A 17,775-nucleotide genomic window follows, 5' to 3' on the forward strand; every position below is an offset into this window, starting at 1 on the left:
AAATTCAATACTGGTGTTTTATTTGATGAAATGATACAATCCAATAACATTGCCTCAGCTGTACAGATCTGATATAAAGTCTTTAAAAAGGGGGGATAATTCTTAAATATCTTGTGTAAATGAACTACTCACATTTAACGGAATTAGCAGGGGTGAAAGTAGGCCGGTACTCCATACCATTAAAACCTTCGGTGCTTTGTACACAGTATCGGGAAGAGGGGACAGCAGCCGCGAAATAAAGCGATGAAGGTTGTGGTGGTAGTACCGGTAAGAACTTCAACCCCTATACACAAGTGTCTTTTAAGTAGAAGAGGTGTCTAGATCTTCTGGTGTGTCAGACTGAACTTCAGCACTTGGGAGTATTTAGCGTCCCATGGTGGGCATAGTGACTGCAGGACCCGTCAAGGTGGCATCTTCAGCTTTCCATTGTGAGATTACAGTTTTGATCTGTGTGTAGAACTGGATTCCCTGTAAAAAAAAAATTTAAAAATCCATTTACATCTAAACTGTGATTGCTAGATCTGTGTAGTTCCTATCCATGCAACAATAGGATGCATTGTTTTGTTTCATACTTGTTTTCCGTAGAAGTTCATGTCCCCTCTGAAGGATCCTCTTGATCCAGTAAAGGAGAACATAGGCAGTGGAACAGGGATGGGAACATTGACTCCGACCTGCAGAAAACAAGGATTTTCCCCTTTCATTCCCATAAGTGTAAGTTTTGTAAAACAATTCCTCGGGATCCTAAATTGCTAGGATGAGGTAGACGCGGCTGATGAGAGATGTGGTATAGCCATGCTTTTTAAAAAACAAGCTAACATGATCTCACTAAACAAAGATAAACCTGCGGCTTATATTTGCAATTTAGAAAGCACAGCATGTTCTTATGAAAGGGAAGAGAAACTAAATAAAACACTTTGTTATGAAGGCAGTAGGGGCATGGCACGGTTGGTTGGTTTAGAATGTTTGAAACAGCGGGAATAGGTTTGGGCACACTTAGGCCTTTTGGCGAAGGTGCGGGGAGGAAAAAAAGGAAAAGTAGATGTTTGTTGCATCGAGGTTTGGAGCGGAGAACAGCACATGGCCTGCACAGCATTCCCCGACATGTGAACAGCAAACACAGGACATAACTAAGGCTCCACAGTCAAACAAGCAGGGTAAAGGCTGGCCATATTTACGCTTAATAGGACCTTAGGAAACCCTTTTGAGTTTAATTAAAGATTTCATCGAATACTACCAAGAAAAATGTCCCCCTGTTTAATGTAAACAGACACATATTTGCTGTAGCTATTTGTAGTCTTGACTGGTGGGGAAGTGGGGGCAAAGAGGGTTGCCGAATGTGTGTATATTAGGTTAGGGACAAACAAGGCTATATTTGACATGGAAAATAATCGTTTTTTTGTGTGTGTGAAGGTTTTCAAACAGAAACGTGATGTGCTCCCTACTTGAGATGCTGTTTAGACATGACAGAGGGATGTGAATGTCTCCTTTCTCTCAAAACAGAGGAACACATTTGGAGGCTGCAGCCACTCACCTGGCCCACGTCCACCTCGTGAGTGTATTTGCGTGCAGTGGCGCCATTTGTGGTGAAGATAGCTGTGCCGTTGCCATAGGGGTTCCTGTTGACCACATTGATGGCATCATCCAGAGTGTCTGCCTCGAGAACAACCAACACAGGCCCGAAGATCTCTTCAGTGTAGCACTTCATCTCAGGCTGGGGGAGCAAAAAAACGTGGACATATTTACTGGCAGGTTAGTTTTAAGAGTGGTTCTTAATAGTTCTCCGATGCAAATACATAAAGTAGTTAAACCCACGTACTCTGACGTTACCGATGATGGTGGGACCCACAAAGTTGCCGTCCTCGTAACCCTTGACCTTGACGTTTCGGCCATCCAGGAGCAGTTCGGCGCCCTCATCCACACCACTCTGGATCAGACTGCAGACTCTCTCCTTGGCCTGCGGACTGATCAGAGGCCCCACGTCTGCACCAGGCTGGTCTCCTAGCAGGGCCCCAAAAACAACCAGCTATACTATGGCATTTGCGTGATGTGAGCTCGTTAAATTGACACCGACATTCAAATATGTCTTTTGCTACAGACACGCAAAACCAGGACGAGGGGCACCCTGAGGCACTCCCTCAAAAATGGATACTTAAGGGTTTCCTGTGCACTACAAAAATAAGAATCCATATAGCAAAGAGGGATAATCGTTCTCCATTTTACTCCAAATCAACGTTCTTTCTCAAAGGATTTGATGCTTTAAACCGCCATTTAGTTCTGGGCCGCAGATCTGGCCACAAATTTGCAGCAGGGCTGACTCAACGAGCACTCGCTCCCAGCTGATTCCAATGTGAAGTTACAACATGGCAAAAAGGCGAGAGGTGTGGTCAGGGCGGCGTGGGTGGCCACGGGATGACTAAACCAAAAGGCCCTCGGGGGAGGGGGGGGAACGGGGGCTCAGGAGAGAGAGGGCGAAGGGTGGAGTGACGGGGCGCGGTACCTGCGTTCACCCGCAGAGCCTTGGAGCGCTCGACCAGCTCCGGCAGCCAGCGCCGCGCCTCGCCCACCAGGATGGCCGTGGACAGAGCCATGCAGCGCTGTCCTGCGGCCCCGAACGCTGCACCCACCAGCTGGTTCAGAGTGTTCTCCTTGTTGGCATCAGGCATCACCACACCATGGTTCTTGGCTCCCTACAGTACATGAGAAGCGGTTAGCCTTCTGCTGTGTGATCTCCACACATCACAGCAGCTGGTTGAGTCACAAGTGAGAGCATCGGGGAATTATATACAAACAACCTAAACATTTTCATATCGTAAATGTGTTCTACATTTGAGTCCTTATGACAGATGGCTGATGGACAAACAGTGATTCACAGCTGCAGTTACTGTTTTGCAGCTTCTCTCATCTTTACAGCTGGCAGAGAGGAGGATCAAAACCACAACAAGAATCTGTTGGCCAATGCTGCCACCTGCTGGACGTTTACAGGAAGTGTCAGACATTTACACCTGTGTTTGACTCTTATCTTAACTCACCATGTTTGACTGGACCCTCTTGCCGTTTTTGGAGCCCCTCTCGTAAATGTACTCCCCAGCCTGATTTGAGCCAACAAAGCTGATTGCCTTGATGGCCGGATGGTCACAGATGAAATTCACAGCTGTGGCACAAAAACATCTGCTCTAATTAACAGTTCCATTACCCACACTGCCTTGTATCTACACTAAAGATTCTCACAATGACCAGCTCCAGGTAAGAGACCAACTCTTACCGGCATGTTGGCCGTGGATGATGTTGAGCGACCCGTCTGGAGCACCGGCATCCTGCAGCATCTTGGCCAGCAGCATGGCGCAGGCTGGCACCCGCTCTGATGGCTTCAGCAGGTAGGTGTTGCCGCACACCATGGCGATGGGGAACATCCAGAGAGGGATCATGGCAGGGAAATTGAAGGGTGCGATGCCGGCACACACCCCGAGGGGCAGTCGGTATGTGTGGGTGTCCATGTCCTTGGTGATGGAGGGCAGGGTTTCACCGAGCATCAGAGAGGTGACGCTGCAGGCATGCTCCGCAACCTCTGCAAAGAAAAGAGATGTTGCCCTCTGTAAAGGTGTGTGTACACACACACACACAGACACACACACACGTGTGTGAGGGTGATACACTTACGCAAGCCTCTGAATACATCCCCCTCTGCATCTGCAAGGGTTTTGCCTTGTTCCACAGTGATGGCCTTGGCAAGTTCTCTCTGGAACACAAGATGACCCTCATGTCAGTCCTTTGTTCTCAGCTTTAGATTTAATATCATCTAAACTACAGACGTAGTATTTTTTAAATGTAAACAGCAGGCTCTGGACTAATGTGGAAAGGTTAAAAACGCTGATTTGCAAAAAGAAGTCAAATGTGACAGTTGTTCAACTAAATAGAATCAAACTGAACGCTGCTAAAAAAAAAGTGCACTCTTGTTTTCAGTTGCAACTTTCTGACCCGTTTGACTTACAATGTTGTCCTTGATAAGCTGCTGATAGCGCAGAAAGACCTGCTGCCGATTCAAGATGGAGGTCTCAGACCAGGCGAGAAAGGCTCTGGAGCACGAGTCCACAGCAGCCGACATCTCTTCCTGGGTGGCTTTGGGTACACGGGAGATCACCACGTTGGTAGCCTGCAGAGGAGAAAATAAGGAGTAACTTTACGTTAATACACCAAAGATGACTCAGCTTTAATCAGCAGGGGCTGTTTGAGTTCATCAAACCTTAGGTAACAAGGGAATCCTAGCAGATGTTTAACTAAGATATGTGGACTTTCAAAAATCTGCCGGTCAAAGTTTATCCAGAAACGAATAACAGGATTTCCACATTCAGTCCTTAAGAAATCATTTATGATTATTAGGTTAGGACTTGTCGAAGTTCATGCAATGTTTCTCATTGACAATCAACAATTAAAACAGGTTAAGCAACTCTGTGGACTTTGCTGCTTTGAGCCTTATCAGAGTTACTAAACCACAGCGAAGGATAAATCTAACCCAACTAGGTGGCGGTTACCACGATAAGTGCACCGTTTCTCGACCCAGTCCAGATGAAATACTTACAGGATTATGAATATCCAGCCATTCTGATGTTTTGGATTCAACAAACTTCCCATCGATGAACAGCTTGGTGGTTGGCTGTGAGGAGAGATGCAACGTGTTCATGTTCATGTATTCGCCTTTACAGTTGCTGTTAAGTGTATTAGCAGTCTGACAATTAACTGTACACTGCTCTCAACTCACCACTGAGGAGGAGTAGCACATGCGGCCAAGTTTAAGTGGAACCTAAGAAAGAAACCAAGCAGGGAGTCTGAATGAAATCAGCAATTGCATAATGCATTATTAATCTGTACAGGAACTATAATTGTAGTTTTTGTTTACATAATTTGTAATACATTAAAGATTAAAGAAGCAAAAACCAGTGGTTTTTCAATTGCAGCCTACCCTGAAAGCATGCAAGAATAATGAGCAGCCACAAAGTGTGGAATAAAAAGGCTTCAGGTCGACTAATTAAGTCAATCTGACTGGAGTGGAAGAATAAATGCAGTCCAGCCAAGAGAGTGGGAAGTCTTTAGTGGTTGAAATATACAGAATAGCTGAAGTCTGCCACTTGTTTCATACTATAAATCAGTTCATAAGCCTACAGTCACGCAGAATATCCTCTGAAGAGAATAAACTAGTGAAGTTAATCACACCTGTAAGGCAATTTAAATGTTTATACACCGTTGTTGTAATATTGCTTCTGTTGCTGTTTTTACCATGTAAAGTGCATTAGAGTAGCTTTTATAGCGCTGCACAAATAAAATGCATTATCATTAAAGCAACCCAGACGTAAATCCTGCAGCACATGACAAATTGCTCTGATAAACAACGTGAGTTGTCAAACCTGTCGGCGACATTTCCAGTTTTTAAACATTGGAATCTTACCTTAGCCTTCAGTACTGTTCTTAACGCTGTAGTCGCCATGGTGGGAATTGTTAATGTATTGAATGTACGTGGGCCTACTTTATTTACCCAACTCCGCAGGTGGCCAGCCGAGCCGAGGACAACTTTGACAGGGCTGTCCGTCACGGATACGTACTACCTGTAGGGCGGGTTCTGGAGAAATCCGAGGCTTCCTATTCGTTACATGTTAGAACGCCCACAAAGAACGCAGCCTAATTGGTCAACTGGGGGCACGTTCCATCCAATCACTAGTTGACGTTTTAGATAATCCCGCCTTATACGTAGAACTCGGCTAACCATTGGATGAAATACAGTTCACTATTCCATGTGCTGGCTGGAAGTTATTTTTTTTCTTAATGCAACCCAGAGCTGAACTGTGGCCAAGATCTCTGCTAAAACTAGCTTGAGTCGGGCTGAGAGCTATGTCCATGTGACATCAGTGAACGTACAATGCTTTGCTGGGAAATGTGAAAGACATAATCTATGTCTGTTTGAGCAACACAGCTCATCTTTAGCGTAACGATATCACAGCCACAACAATGCACTTGTCCTTAGTTTTCCTCGCCAAGGTACTGTAATGACATTGTTAGCCGTTTGCTTGTGTGTGTGCGTGTGTGTGTGTGCACTTAATGTGAACCATATGACGGACAGATATTGCTTAGTCATGGACTGAAGAGTAGGTAGGAGGGATTTTAGGAGCACCTCCTATTGGCTGCTAGAGATGTGAAACTGTAGAAAAACGGTCTGCAACAGTTTATTCTGTCTAGTTAAGGAAAAACCTCGAGCAAAAACAGCTATGGCATCTCAAACTAAGGTGAACCAGTTGACACATGACATTTTAATTTACTTAGTTATGTCTAAGGAGACTGATGTGTTTTCAAATGGACTGACCGTGGTCTGTTTTGATCTGTTTCTTCATACAGCCTGTTCTTCATGGATACTTCAGAAGCTCCTGCTCCTGGAGGGTTCGCATTGGTAAGTCATGCCACATCATCTGACTACTTAGCTGTTAGTTAAAGCATTTCAATGACAACAATTTCATAATTTGCATTTTGTGCATCAGCTTTTGCTCTCAAAGGTATTGAATATGACCAAGTTCCAGTCAATCTCATCAAAGATGGAGGTCAGCAGGTACAGTAAAGATTCCCAGGATCAATATCAGTGCAGAGATGTCATACTGTAGCCTGCATGATAATTAGCATGAGGCACTGGGCAGTCTGTGCCAATCCTGTATTTGTCTCCCAATTGTTCTTTATGTGCTCAAGCTTACTGAACAGTACAAGAAATTAAACCCCATGCTACAAGTGCCTGCAGTTGAAATTGATGGCATCACCCTTTGTCAGTCAGTAAGTCCCCAAACTCTTCACCCATGCAATCATACAAACCATTTTAGTTAACCAACTTAAATACTGACAGTGGTTTCTTACCCACACAGCTGGCTGTGATCCAATACGTCGATGAGACCAGGCCAGGGCCTCGGCTTCTGCCCGCAGACCCACAGAAACGTGCCCAGGTCCGGATGATAAGTGATGTCATTGCCTCCGGGATACAGCCTCTGCAGGTGAGAGCAGCACAGTCACAATGATTAAGAGTCAAAGTCCAACAGAAAAACAGGCTGCAGGTGTGGCACGATACAAAAATACAGTCTCAACGCATATATAACCTCACAATATTAATTCCTGGATGTTTCAGAATTTGCACGTGATTCAGAAAATCGGAGCAGAAAAGGTGCAGTGGGCTCAGCACTTCATTGATCGCGGCTTTCAAGGTAGGTGGAAGCCTGCACACCCTCAGCCTTCATCACTCGACGTCCTTTGCAATATGATTATGTACCTTTTCCTTCCAGCTCTTGAGCCCATTCTGAAGCAGACAGCGGGGAAATACTGCGTAGGTGATGAGGTAAGAGGCATGGCGATCATTAAAGCATGGAGAGGGCGCGATATAGAGCAGATACTTTTTATTGGACTCATTGCTTTGTTTACCTTTCAGATATCCATGGCAGACATCTGTCTGGTCCCACAAGTCTACAATGCAGAGCGGTATGTAATCAGACAATTCATAAAAACCTCATTAACACTCAGGTCACTTTGAACAAGAGCAGAACATGAATTTGTTTATTTACCTTTTGTTGAAATGAAACCACCCGCTTTGCTTAACCTGCTGAACTTGAAGCACCCTCGCATGACCCCTCTGTCTTTAACCTCCACAGGTTCAAAGTGGATGTCGGGCAGTATCCAACCATTAACAGGTTAAACCAAACCTTACTGGAGATTGAAGCTTTCAAAGTGACAAACCCATCGTGTCAGCCCGACACACCTGCTGATCTGCGCGCATAGAATACCTCAGCAGCTTTATTGACAGCCATGCCACTTTGTACATTGTGAAATAAAATGCTCTGAAAATGATCCCATTTGAGTGTTGTTACTTTCAATAACAAGAAAACTTGAGTTAAAAATATTTATTGGCTTTTTGACATACATTTTCACTTGACCCTCAAATACATACTGACATGTGTTGGACAGAGTAATGTGTACAACATGCAGATCAGAGATTTGTTATGCAAAGTGCAAAACCTCTGAGCTCACCATTACCAGTGTGGAGGAAGTATGTAGGATTATTAAAAAGACTCATACGAGGAATAAAAAAAAGGACTCAACCATAAATGTCTAAGCTGCAGATTACATCACGCAACAATTATAAAACATAAAAACAGACAACCAATAGGACTTTTACAGTTATTTTCTGTCAGGCAGATCACAGACTCCTCCACTATTTAAAAATAAATAGTAAAAACAATTGTCCCCCCCCCCCCCCCCCCCATCACTTGTCACCAGGAATCTCCACTGTGCACTTGACTGTGTCGTTGTAGAAGGTACCGGAGCAGTCTGACCCACCAAACACCAGCAACGTGCAGAGGACGCTGGCATTTTCACCCCGTTCATGCTTCTCTGCATCCGTCAGGATGGAGCAGCCCGAGTGTATCATGCTGTGTCCGGCGCGAGGCTTTGAGCAAAGCACAGGAGACACCAGTGGGCTCCACATGTTTGTGTCTAAAAAGGAGAAATCAAAGCACGAGGGTTCACTGCACACAAGAGTGGATCACATGACATGACACTGACCTTACTGAACAATTATAGACTAAAGCGGATCACGCTGATATAGTCTTAATGTATTTACTATATAATCAGACTGAAGTAGCACAAGGGACGTACTCACCAGTGTTGAACATATGTACATCCTGCAGGGCTCCAATTGCACTGCAACCTCCACTGACTAAAATCCTGTTGTCTGAAACTGGTAGAGCTGCATGAAACCTGTCCACGTACAGGCAAGGACATATTTTCATATATATAACAATATCCTATTAAAGCCTGTCTACATCATATTTAAACCACTTACTGTTATTTCATATTGAGCTAAATAAAGATAGTGTTTAGTCATGAGATGATCTGTTAAAACCGATTAGATTCAAATGCTGTTCTGTCTGTCAGAAGAGACCAAAAATATAAAAAAAAACAGATGGCTACGCCGAGGACATTTCTCAAGGTTGATTAGTTCTGTACTCACCCTCGAGGCAGGGGTGGCATGTTCCCACACTTCACAGCTGTGTATTCCATGAATCCTTCACTCATAAAGAAATTTAAAAAAATGTAATATCAGTTTAAACCTGGACACACAGTTGATGTCTAATGCAGCTACAGAATCTTCATCTTACCCAGATCCAGAACATGGAGGTCATTAAGGTAGGTAGCAGTCTTCCGGCCGCCAAATATTATCAACTTCTGTGACATCAGTGTCGCCGAGTGTCTGTTTGAGACAAACATGGCATCAATATTTAAAAAAGGGGGGGGGGGGGGGGGGACTGTATTTGGATGACAGTAAATCCATTGTAGTAGTTTGGAAAAGAAGACTGACCCAAACCGAGGCAGAGGTCTGTCCCCCTCCACGATGGGCTGGTACCAGAGCTCAAACTCCGGGCTAAAGATGTACAGAGCATTGCTGCAGGATTTCTCCACCGCAGAATGACTTGGCTGAACTCCACCGAAGACAAAAAGCTCTTTCTTATAAAAGGCAGCAGAATGATATGCCAAATTTGGGACATTCCCTTTCGCCTAAGGGGAGGTTGATTCACAAAAACGGACCAAAAAGAAAACGTTTTCAATACCTCTGCTTGAGAATTTTGATAGGAAATCGAAGACCGCAAACATGTTAGTAACTCGCAACAAACCCACAGTAACAAGCTTCCACTTCCAGGTCAGGGTATTTAGGATGTACAGCTCGCTGTAGCGCTGGCCCTCCCTCAGGCCGCCGTACACAAAGACCGACTTAGAGTCGGGGTCATAGGTCGCAGAGTGTCCTCGGGCACACGGTGGTACGGGTCCAGAGACGGAGGAGTTCATGGGGAACCAGAAGTCATTGTCTGGAAAGAGCACGTGTTCAGTGTAAATGCAATAAACTATTTGGCCTACACAAGTCATTCAACAAACTCCACTGACCCAACTCGAGCTTCCACAGGGAGTCCTTGCAGTAGTTTTGATCCGCACTCTCCCCTCCAATGAGGATGGCGGTGTCAGGGTCACTCAGACACATCGTATGGCTCCAGCGCTTTGATGGAGACACTGAAACTAAAGCCAGAGCTCTGTCAAAACCCCATTGTGTGCATTCAGACGGGACCGCAGTAGCTGTTAAGTTTTCTGACCTCTGTTCTCATTCTGTATCCGCACAGTCATTTCCTCTGTGCTGTTCATTCTGGACAGCCTCATTTTCTTGGCGGTGGAAGCCTGGTCTGTGTCCTGTGTGGCGAGACTGTCCATGTCCTCAGTGCTCCAGGTCAGGCGGCCTCTCTTACTAATAACAGTCCGTCTGGGTGTCTTGTCCTTTCAGTTGCAGAGTACATCACAGAATAAGTCACATACCCATACATGCAGACGACAGTCTGAAGCGTGACACTCACCGTCGGCCAAACTGGGGGTTTATTTCTCGTAGTGGAGTCGCTGGTGTCAATTGTATTCACTTGAATGTCAGCATAGCAAACACTGTCAGCCAAGTGTGAGGAGTTGAGGGTTGTCTGCAAGGCGGGACACATAATTAAACGTTGCAACAAAAACGTAGATAACGGCCAAACAATTTTAACCTCATTCATCTCACAGTTTCATTTCCAGCGCTTTGGAGCAACGTGCCAGAGAGATCAGTGGCATCCTGCCGTTCTTGGAACGGACATTTCCTTTGAACCAGCGGTGTGCTGCTGAAGACACTGGCTTCATCTAGCGGCTGGTCACAAGTCTTTGCATGAAACAAAAAACACTGACAATATGATCCAGGAAGCTAATAGTTATACTGTAAGCTATATGAGATAGAGTATGTTTTAAAATATCTGTTTTCCTTAAAAGCAGCAACATTAACTGGGGACAGTAAATACAAACCCTCCTACCTCTCCACACACGGTGAGAATAATCTTGCCATAAACTCCTCTCCTGCCTCTCTCTGCTGCCACCGTGACAATGTCAGCGCTCCAGTCACCCTCCCAGGTCAAGCACCTGAATTTAAAGGTTTTTTTTAAACCAACTTAGACTCGTTATATGTTGTGCAGCTTATGTCGTTCCTTCACATACCTTGCTTGATCTGAGAGAGTCCCAATTGTCTGTGCCGGTACTTCTGCACTGACCAGGACATCTACGGAGATTGTGGTCTCGCTGCATTTCCATTCTCCGAGACCAAAGATGACCAGGAGTTTGGGAAGAGGCAGCGGGATGTGCGCTTGAAAGCAACTTCGGTTGGATTTGCTGCAGAGGGCGAGGCCGCGTGTTTGAATTGTTGCATCAGTGTGAAAACAGAACTATTATTTTTAAAAGCCTACCTGATGAACTGGCGGGGGGCGTCACGCAGGGACCAAAGGACATAGAAATTCATCCTCCCCATGTCTTTTCAGGTCGCCTTTCAGAAGTTCAACGCACGAGCAGCAGCTGGCATTACTTTGGTGCAACCCGGAGCTCCGGTAATCACTTCTGATTGGCTGATTCGAGCTCGAGGCCGTCGAGAAAACGCACAGCTGAGACTGCAGCACTGTTGATTTTCTAATTAACCAGTTTATCCATCGTTAAACACCTGCATGGTTTGGCTAGGTGTTATTTAACAGATATTTTTGAAACAATGCATTATTTACACTCGAATTACTTAAATTACAAAAAGGTATATCTTTGTATGTGTTTTGTCTGATTAATGTCTTGTCTGTGTAAACTGCTGAAGTGAAAGAAGAGCTAACATTAAGTGGAATTACAAAAAGCAGCCGGTATATTGTTACCAGTATATCATCACGTACATGCCTTTCAAATTTTCTGGGGGAAAAACACAAACCACAGCTATATTTTTAAAAAGCTTGTAAGTTTAGTTTATGGTTGGCTGTAAAGATAATTGTTTATTCACTGATATGGTCATTTCTGTGGCTGTGGTTATGTTTGTGGTTATATACTGATTGTTCATAAATGAAAAACAGCATTTTGCATTATTGAACAAATCATTGTTAAAGAAACAGTATGAAGCCCAAAATGATTTACCAATATAAATGATTGGTGCATTCAGTGATATTTTGACTAAACAATAAATACACCTCCATTATAATGCAGATCATTACAACAACACCTCAAACTTCATACTCAATTATTGGCTGACTGCACATGTATAGAGAATATATTCATATCTGAGTATATATGGAAACAAATATATGCAAAAAGTATCAAGACAATCAATAAGTTACTGCATATCTCCTGTCCACACCTTTTAAAATAATCAAATCAGAGTCTCCTGGAGTGGCATCACACAAGATCAATTTAGGAACATCAAGTAAAATGTGAGGGATGTTACTCAGGAGTCTGACTGGCCTTTAGGGAGAGCTGAAAATAAAACCTGGTTTCATCAGCACTTCTGTAACAGTTACATCAATCCCCTAATGCCACAATTTGATGAAAACACGGGGGACCAGCTTTCTAATCCTGGATCAGCAGTGAGACTGTTATGAGATGATGGCGTCTCGAGACGCATTCAGTTGAGGGACTACACACACACACACACACACACACACACACACACACACACACACACACACAGCAGCTGTCTTAATGACATGTCCTCAGTGTCATTTTGCAACGTTTACCTGGTCTTCAGTTTCCAAACTATTATCTACTAATCACAGTTTCCAATACGTTTGATCCAATTCTCAAATGAATGAAAAAGAAAACTAGTCAATCTTCTCTTTATTGTGGAATATAAATTTCAGGAACAAATGTCATCGTGACGAACAGTAAAAGGTACAGTTCAGCAGACATGGGAAGCATTAAACCAGTTGCTTTACATCGTATACAGCATTAGCAGTCTGAGACATCTTTGGGAACATGCACACGAGTGAGTGCGGTAGACTCATCGATTTTAGAAACCGGGACGGAAACAAAGCAACACAATCAAAAGTATGCCGAACGCACCGGGGAGACTGAAAAACAAACACTGACCTTTACTTACATAGACCTGTGCACAAAATGCATTTAGATGAAATATTACAGCCCTTCGCTACCTCTGAATCAGTCAATTAAAACGGAGGGCGAGCAACTGTAAATATTGAATCTATATTACATAATAAGAGCTTTGTGTGATAAGGGATGGCTTTTATTTGTGCCATAAAAAAAAGCACACTCTGGTAAACTGTTACCACTTGCTTCAGTACATTGAACTTATATATCTTTTACCGACACACCACTATGACAGTAGACAACTCTGTGCATTGTATAATATAATTATATTCTCCATTTTCACGCGATACAATTTGACACAGATTAAAAAAAAATAAGTTACGATACAAAGAAGAAGGATAAATACACTGAACAACAACAACAAAACATAATCATAGATTTCTTTAGAGCGCTGCTGATTAAGCACCAGGTGAAATTAAATCTGTGCCGCTGTTCCCTGATCACTGCTACCATAGAAATGTCTCAGCTGAAGACAATTAACGTTAAATGACACTTGACCAAATAGCACAGTGCATACACGGGGACATGGCACATATGCAAGGGTTCTTCAAATATCCATCAGTGAGACATCGGAGCAGATGTTGCATTCAAAACCATCCGACTGTGACTTCAACATGCGGCAACGCAAGCCGACAGTGCTAAAAATAGATACGCTTCTATTTAACCTTTTTATATTATAACTTTATCTTTTTCAAAGTACTGAATCAAAAATAGTTCATCGGTCTTACGAATAGTATTCTTCTTTTAAATCCTACATTCATAGAGTGGCATCTCAGGCACTGTAGTAAACTCTGTAGTAAAGGGTTTTATTTCGCCATAGAGAGTAGGAGTTATCGAACTTCAGCAGGTAGGTGCCTTCACCTGGAAAATCGTGGCTCCCCCCCTGGACGGTTGTGTGACTGTCCTGGCGGTATACGGGTACGATTTCAGCCAAGTTTGAGTTGGTTTGACTTTTGGAGCCCTTCTCAACATCTCCGTTACCGACAGGCCCTGCAACAGGAATCACATAAAAGCACAAAGTCAAACACCCTGCCTCAGGTCCCAGCTGGAGGAAAACGTACAAAAACACAACTACGGTGTGCTTTGTGAATGCAGAACGACTGATATGTGTCTTAAAGAATGATACATTGAGGCCGCTTTACACTCTGAACTGCCAACACTACAGTAACTGACCTCCCAGCTCCTCCTCTTCGTCTTCGTCATCACTTGACTCGCTGATGTGCACAGTGATGGACCGGCTTGTGACAGGAGTCCAGTCAAAATATATGCCGAAGCCAATGTCATAACCGTCTGTAGCAAACTCCCAGCACACTTTTTTGGCCTCGGGGACAGTGGGCACGTGGACTGTCATGATGTCGCCCCGGTACACCGTCACCACGCTGTCGTCCTCCGTTCGAAGCTTCGCTTTCAGCTCCTTCACTGCAGCCGATGTCCACGTTGTTGGGGGTTTCAGGGGCGGCATCTGGGCTGCCGTCAGGAGGCACAAAATGGCAACGGGTTCACAAAGAGCATAACGGCAACTTTGATAAACCTGAGGTTTGTAAAGCTTGTATTAAAAGATGTATGGATAACACAAAGCAGCAGTTATGATGGCACGCTCTGCAGGCCCTCACCTTTCATCTCAGCGGAGAGCTGACAACTCCCAGCACTGTTGTTCTCCTCGCCTCCTTCCCCCGGGGCCAGCTCTGCAGGGGCCGCTGCATTACCCTCAAAAAGCACAACACTGATGTTATAGCTGAGAAATCATACCCTATTGCTCTTCCCTGATTATTGCCACTCATTGACAGCTCGTCCGACACACTTGAATATGAAATACCTCAGAATGTTGCTCTGAATCCCCCTTGGTTTCCTCCATATCAGCTTGGTTTTTGGTTTGGGTGCAGCTCTGTGAAAGGTCTGTGTTCGGGAGCCTGAGGAGCAAAAAAAAGACATCACATTATATAAACAGAGAAGACAGTCAAGATGCAAGGAGTAAAACTAGCAACGCGTTTCCTTACAGTCGCTGTCTAAGCGGCACTTTTTCTGCAGCAACAGGCTACCTGTCCAGCGGGCTGTTGTCGCTCTGTTTGGCTGTTATTCCGGGGAACGACGAGAAGGAGAGGGACGACAGCCGTGACTGGAGCTCTGCTGTAGCTTCTAATCTCTCCATGGCTGTAAAGGCAAGACAAACACCTCAGTCTGCGTGGCTAAAAAAGATGAAACCCCGCCCCTACCAGTAACCACAGGGAGGGAGCGACAACACCGAAATTAGCCTCATAACACTGTCCGGGTAAACTAACGAAACAAACTGTAACAATAACGGACTATTTCAACAACAGTACGAAAATGGAAAATTAGCAGCTAACGCCACAGGGGCGACTCGTGTCACGTTATGTGAGGCTCTACTACAGCGTCAACCTCTGGCATTAACTTTAGCTGGGAGGCTAGCTAGTTAGCTCACACGAGCTAACGCCATCGAGCAGGCAGCGAGAAAGTAGAGCCGAAGAAGCTGCGGCCACACAAGACACAACTTTTATCTCACCACGGTGTAACGCTGGTAGTCCGGTGCGGCGATACGATGAGTACTTTAGTCCAACTCAGGCCATAACGGGCGCGATCATGTAACGGATCTCTCTCCGCGTCGCTGCTGCTGCTTCACAGGAAAAACAGTCCCGAGTTTTTTTGACACTTCCGCGTTTTCTCGAGCGTTGACGGAAAATCTGCGAATCTCAAGCGTCGAGATTGTGTTGAAGTTTTACACCATGTGTACGTTGTTCACTTATGTTGGTTACACAGATTATGTATGAAATACAACCGTTAAAAACACAGCTGTCACAAAACACTGTTGAGGCCTATTTATTGAAAAAATTAATCTTATTACATTTTAATTTTCAAAACAAAATGCGCAACATACGGAACACGCTTTACGCATAGGCACATGTGCTGGACAGCCTTAGAACATATACAGTTACGTTTCACATTAGACTGTAACTGTCTGATTTGGTTCGCATAGCAGTGATTTGTATGCTGCAGAGATGCACTGTTGCATAGATGTGCTGCTAGATAGAAAGCACAGCAGTGGTGTCTCCTCGGTCTGGGCATCAGTGAGAGAAATCCAGGGGAAAGGACTGGAAAAAAGAAACCGTTTGATCAGGACAGACAGGAATAAGTTAAACATGGCAGAAATATATATTTTTAGTTCCACTCACTCCTCTGTGTGAAGGGAGGATGCATGTGATGCACTGATGAAACTGTGTGCATCTAATTCCACAGTGTGTGGACACTTCTCTTTAAGGACGTTGTTGATAAGAGAGAGAGCATCGCTGGATCCCAGATTGGCAGAGGTGCAGATATTTAGCAGGGTGTACAACACTGCACTCACCCAGTTCAGACCCACAGAAATGCCCCCTAAATATGGGAATCACAAGTCAGCTTAAATATACAAAAACACAACTTCATTAATGTAAATAATGTCAAATCAAGAGGGAAGCCTTGCTGCAACAAATTCCAAATGCTCTCCCTTACATCTGCAATAATGAAACATGGCATACCGGTCACTGTAAGAGGAGACGATGCCTCTATCAGTAAAGGATCTGTCAAAGCCGTGGTCAGATGAGGGCAAGACAGCCACACATCTGCAGTGTCACCAGTGACAAAGTCATACTGTGGTTTGAGGATGAAGTCGTGTCCAAGAAGCTGAGCCAATCTGAAATAGAAGATCAAAAGAGGGATTCAGTGACTGAAAATCAACAATGTTGCATGTGTATGAGTGTGTACCCGGAGTACCTGGTGATGGGCACACCAGAGATGAAGCTGTACACAAGGCAGCGCTTGGACAGGTGAGAGCGGAGATCAGCACAGACTTTGTGGAGGTGAGAGGGCAGACAGCAGAGGAACAGGACGTCTGCCCACGCTGCCAGTCTGCGGTTGTCAAAGAAACACTCAACTCCTGTCTCGATAAATTCCACTGAAAAAAAGAAGAAGCAACAAAGGCAAACACAAGGAGGACTTCTTCAGTATACAAGGAAGCAAAGCTCAAGAGGTAACTTGGTTAAATCAACTCATTTTAATCACATGACAACACAGTCCTTTTCACTTGCAGGATAGAAAACATAAGGCAGTACCAGTCTTGTGTGTTATTACACACACTGGCTGATTTAGTGAGTTTTATTGCATCAGAACTGCTATTTAACTTTGATTTGGACTTTCAAGTGTACCTGCAGATTCTGGTCTTCTACTGGAGATCTTAATGTGCGATGGTGTCACGCCAGACTTTTCAAGGAGGGCAAGGAGCAGCTGTTTCCCCATGTGACCCATCCCAAGTATCCCAATGCACACGTCACTGTCTCCTCCAGAGGCCAACGAGCCTCTGTCCACAGAGGGACACTTGATGGTGCATCTGTTAATGGTAATCAATGAGAATGACTTCGAGCAGTCGCATTAAGTATGGTCAAAGTTATTGTTAAGTCCTTCCTGTGTGTCACAGGTACTCAAAAATAGACCCACAGATAACATACCTCAGTGAGTGGACCAGTTTGCAAAGGAAAGCTGCGTGCGCGCACCCGCAAAACGTCAGTCCAGTCGAGCGTGCACGAAGGTAAAGAAACTCTTTCTCGTCCTCAGTTAGTTCGGCCTCAAAACAAAGACTGCTCAACTCAGCAGCTACGTCCACCATCGCCTCAGAGTTTCTACAGGAGTCAAACGTGCAAAAAGAGTATCGTGACAAGTTTCACAATATTGTAAGAATGTGCCCGGTCCTCTTGTTTCCATGGCAAAAGAACAACTTCCGATTTAACCGCTTACACATTTCAAAATAAA

At 44.5% G+C, this 17,775-nt stretch overlaps 5 protein-coding genes across 5 annotated transcripts; 1 reads left to right on the forward strand and 4 right to left on the reverse strand.

Moving 5' to 3' along the window:
- Positions 1-3: 3 nt before the first annotated feature.
- aldh6a1 (aldehyde dehydrogenase 6 family, member A1) lies at positions 4-5,556 on the reverse strand. The gene is made up of 12 exons (XM_079174090.1): positions 5,441-5,556; positions 4,757-4,798; positions 4,577-4,651; positions 3,989-4,150; positions 3,658-3,736; positions 3,263-3,565; positions 3,030-3,151; positions 2,498-2,687; positions 1,817-1,998; positions 1,532-1,711; positions 573-671; positions 4-468 (listed from the first exon to the last, which is right to left on the reverse strand). The coding sequence occupies exons 1-12, from the start codon at positions 5,477-5,479 to the stop codon at positions 364-366; spliced, it is 1,578 nt and encodes a 525-aa protein (XP_079030216.1). The 5' UTR covers positions 5,480-5,556; the 3' UTR covers positions 4-363.
- A 580-nt stretch (positions 5,557-6,136) lies between these two features.
- On the forward strand, positions 6,137-7,849 carry gstz1 (glutathione S-transferase zeta 1). The gene is made up of 9 exons (XM_079175059.1): positions 6,137-6,272; positions 6,382-6,433; positions 6,522-6,589; positions 6,724-6,804; positions 6,894-7,019; positions 7,151-7,226; positions 7,305-7,357; positions 7,448-7,497; positions 7,668-7,849. Exons 1-9 carry the CDS (start codon positions 6,255-6,257, stop codon positions 7,792-7,794), a joined length of 651 nt encoding a protein of 216 aa, XP_079031185.1. The 5' UTR covers positions 6,137-6,254; the 3' UTR covers positions 7,795-7,849.
- Positions 7,850-8,278: 429 nt separating this feature from the next.
- Positions 8,279-10,272, reverse strand: LOC306707306 (RING finger protein B; the record flags this gene model as incomplete). The annotated part of the gene is made up of 8 exons (XM_079174699.1): positions 8,279-8,508; positions 8,675-8,772; positions 9,026-9,080; positions 9,174-9,265; positions 9,374-9,570; positions 9,691-9,878; positions 9,955-10,077; positions 10,158-10,272. 8 exons carry the CDS (start codon positions 10,270-10,272, stop codon positions 8,279-8,281), a joined length of 1,098 nt encoding a protein of 365 aa, XP_079030825.1.
- Positions 10,273-12,691: 2,419 nt separating this feature from the next.
- tmed8 (transmembrane p24 trafficking protein 8) lies at positions 12,692-15,631 on the reverse strand. The gene is made up of 6 exons (XM_079174130.1): positions 15,500-15,631; positions 15,018-15,129; positions 14,795-14,888; positions 14,592-14,685; positions 14,152-14,445; positions 12,692-13,968 (listed from the first exon to the last, which is right to left on the reverse strand). The coding sequence occupies exons 2-6, from the start codon at positions 15,125-15,127 to the stop codon at positions 13,751-13,753; spliced, it is 810 nt and encodes a 269-aa protein (XP_079030256.1). The 5' UTR covers positions 15,128-15,129; positions 15,500-15,631; the 3' UTR covers positions 12,692-13,750.
- Positions 15,632-15,803: 172 nt separating this feature from the next.
- On the reverse strand, positions 15,804-17,646 carry noxred1 (NADP-dependent oxidoreductase domain containing 1). The gene is made up of 6 exons (XM_079175428.1): positions 17,475-17,646; positions 17,175-17,356; positions 16,744-16,924; positions 16,509-16,663; positions 16,167-16,365; positions 15,804-16,085 (listed from the first exon to the last, which is right to left on the reverse strand). The coding sequence occupies exons 1-6, from the start codon at positions 17,630-17,632 to the stop codon at positions 15,938-15,940; spliced, it is 1,023 nt and encodes a 340-aa protein (XP_079031554.1). The 5' UTR covers positions 17,633-17,646; the 3' UTR covers positions 15,804-15,937.
- Between the last annotated feature and the right edge of the window lie 129 nt (positions 17,647-17,775).

This window comes from Pholis gunnellus (genome assembly GCF_910591455.1).
Source record: "Pholis gunnellus genome assembly, chromosome: 15".
Classification (NCBI taxonomy): domain Eukaryota; kingdom Metazoa; phylum Chordata; class Actinopteri; order Perciformes; family Pholidae; genus Pholis; species Pholis gunnellus.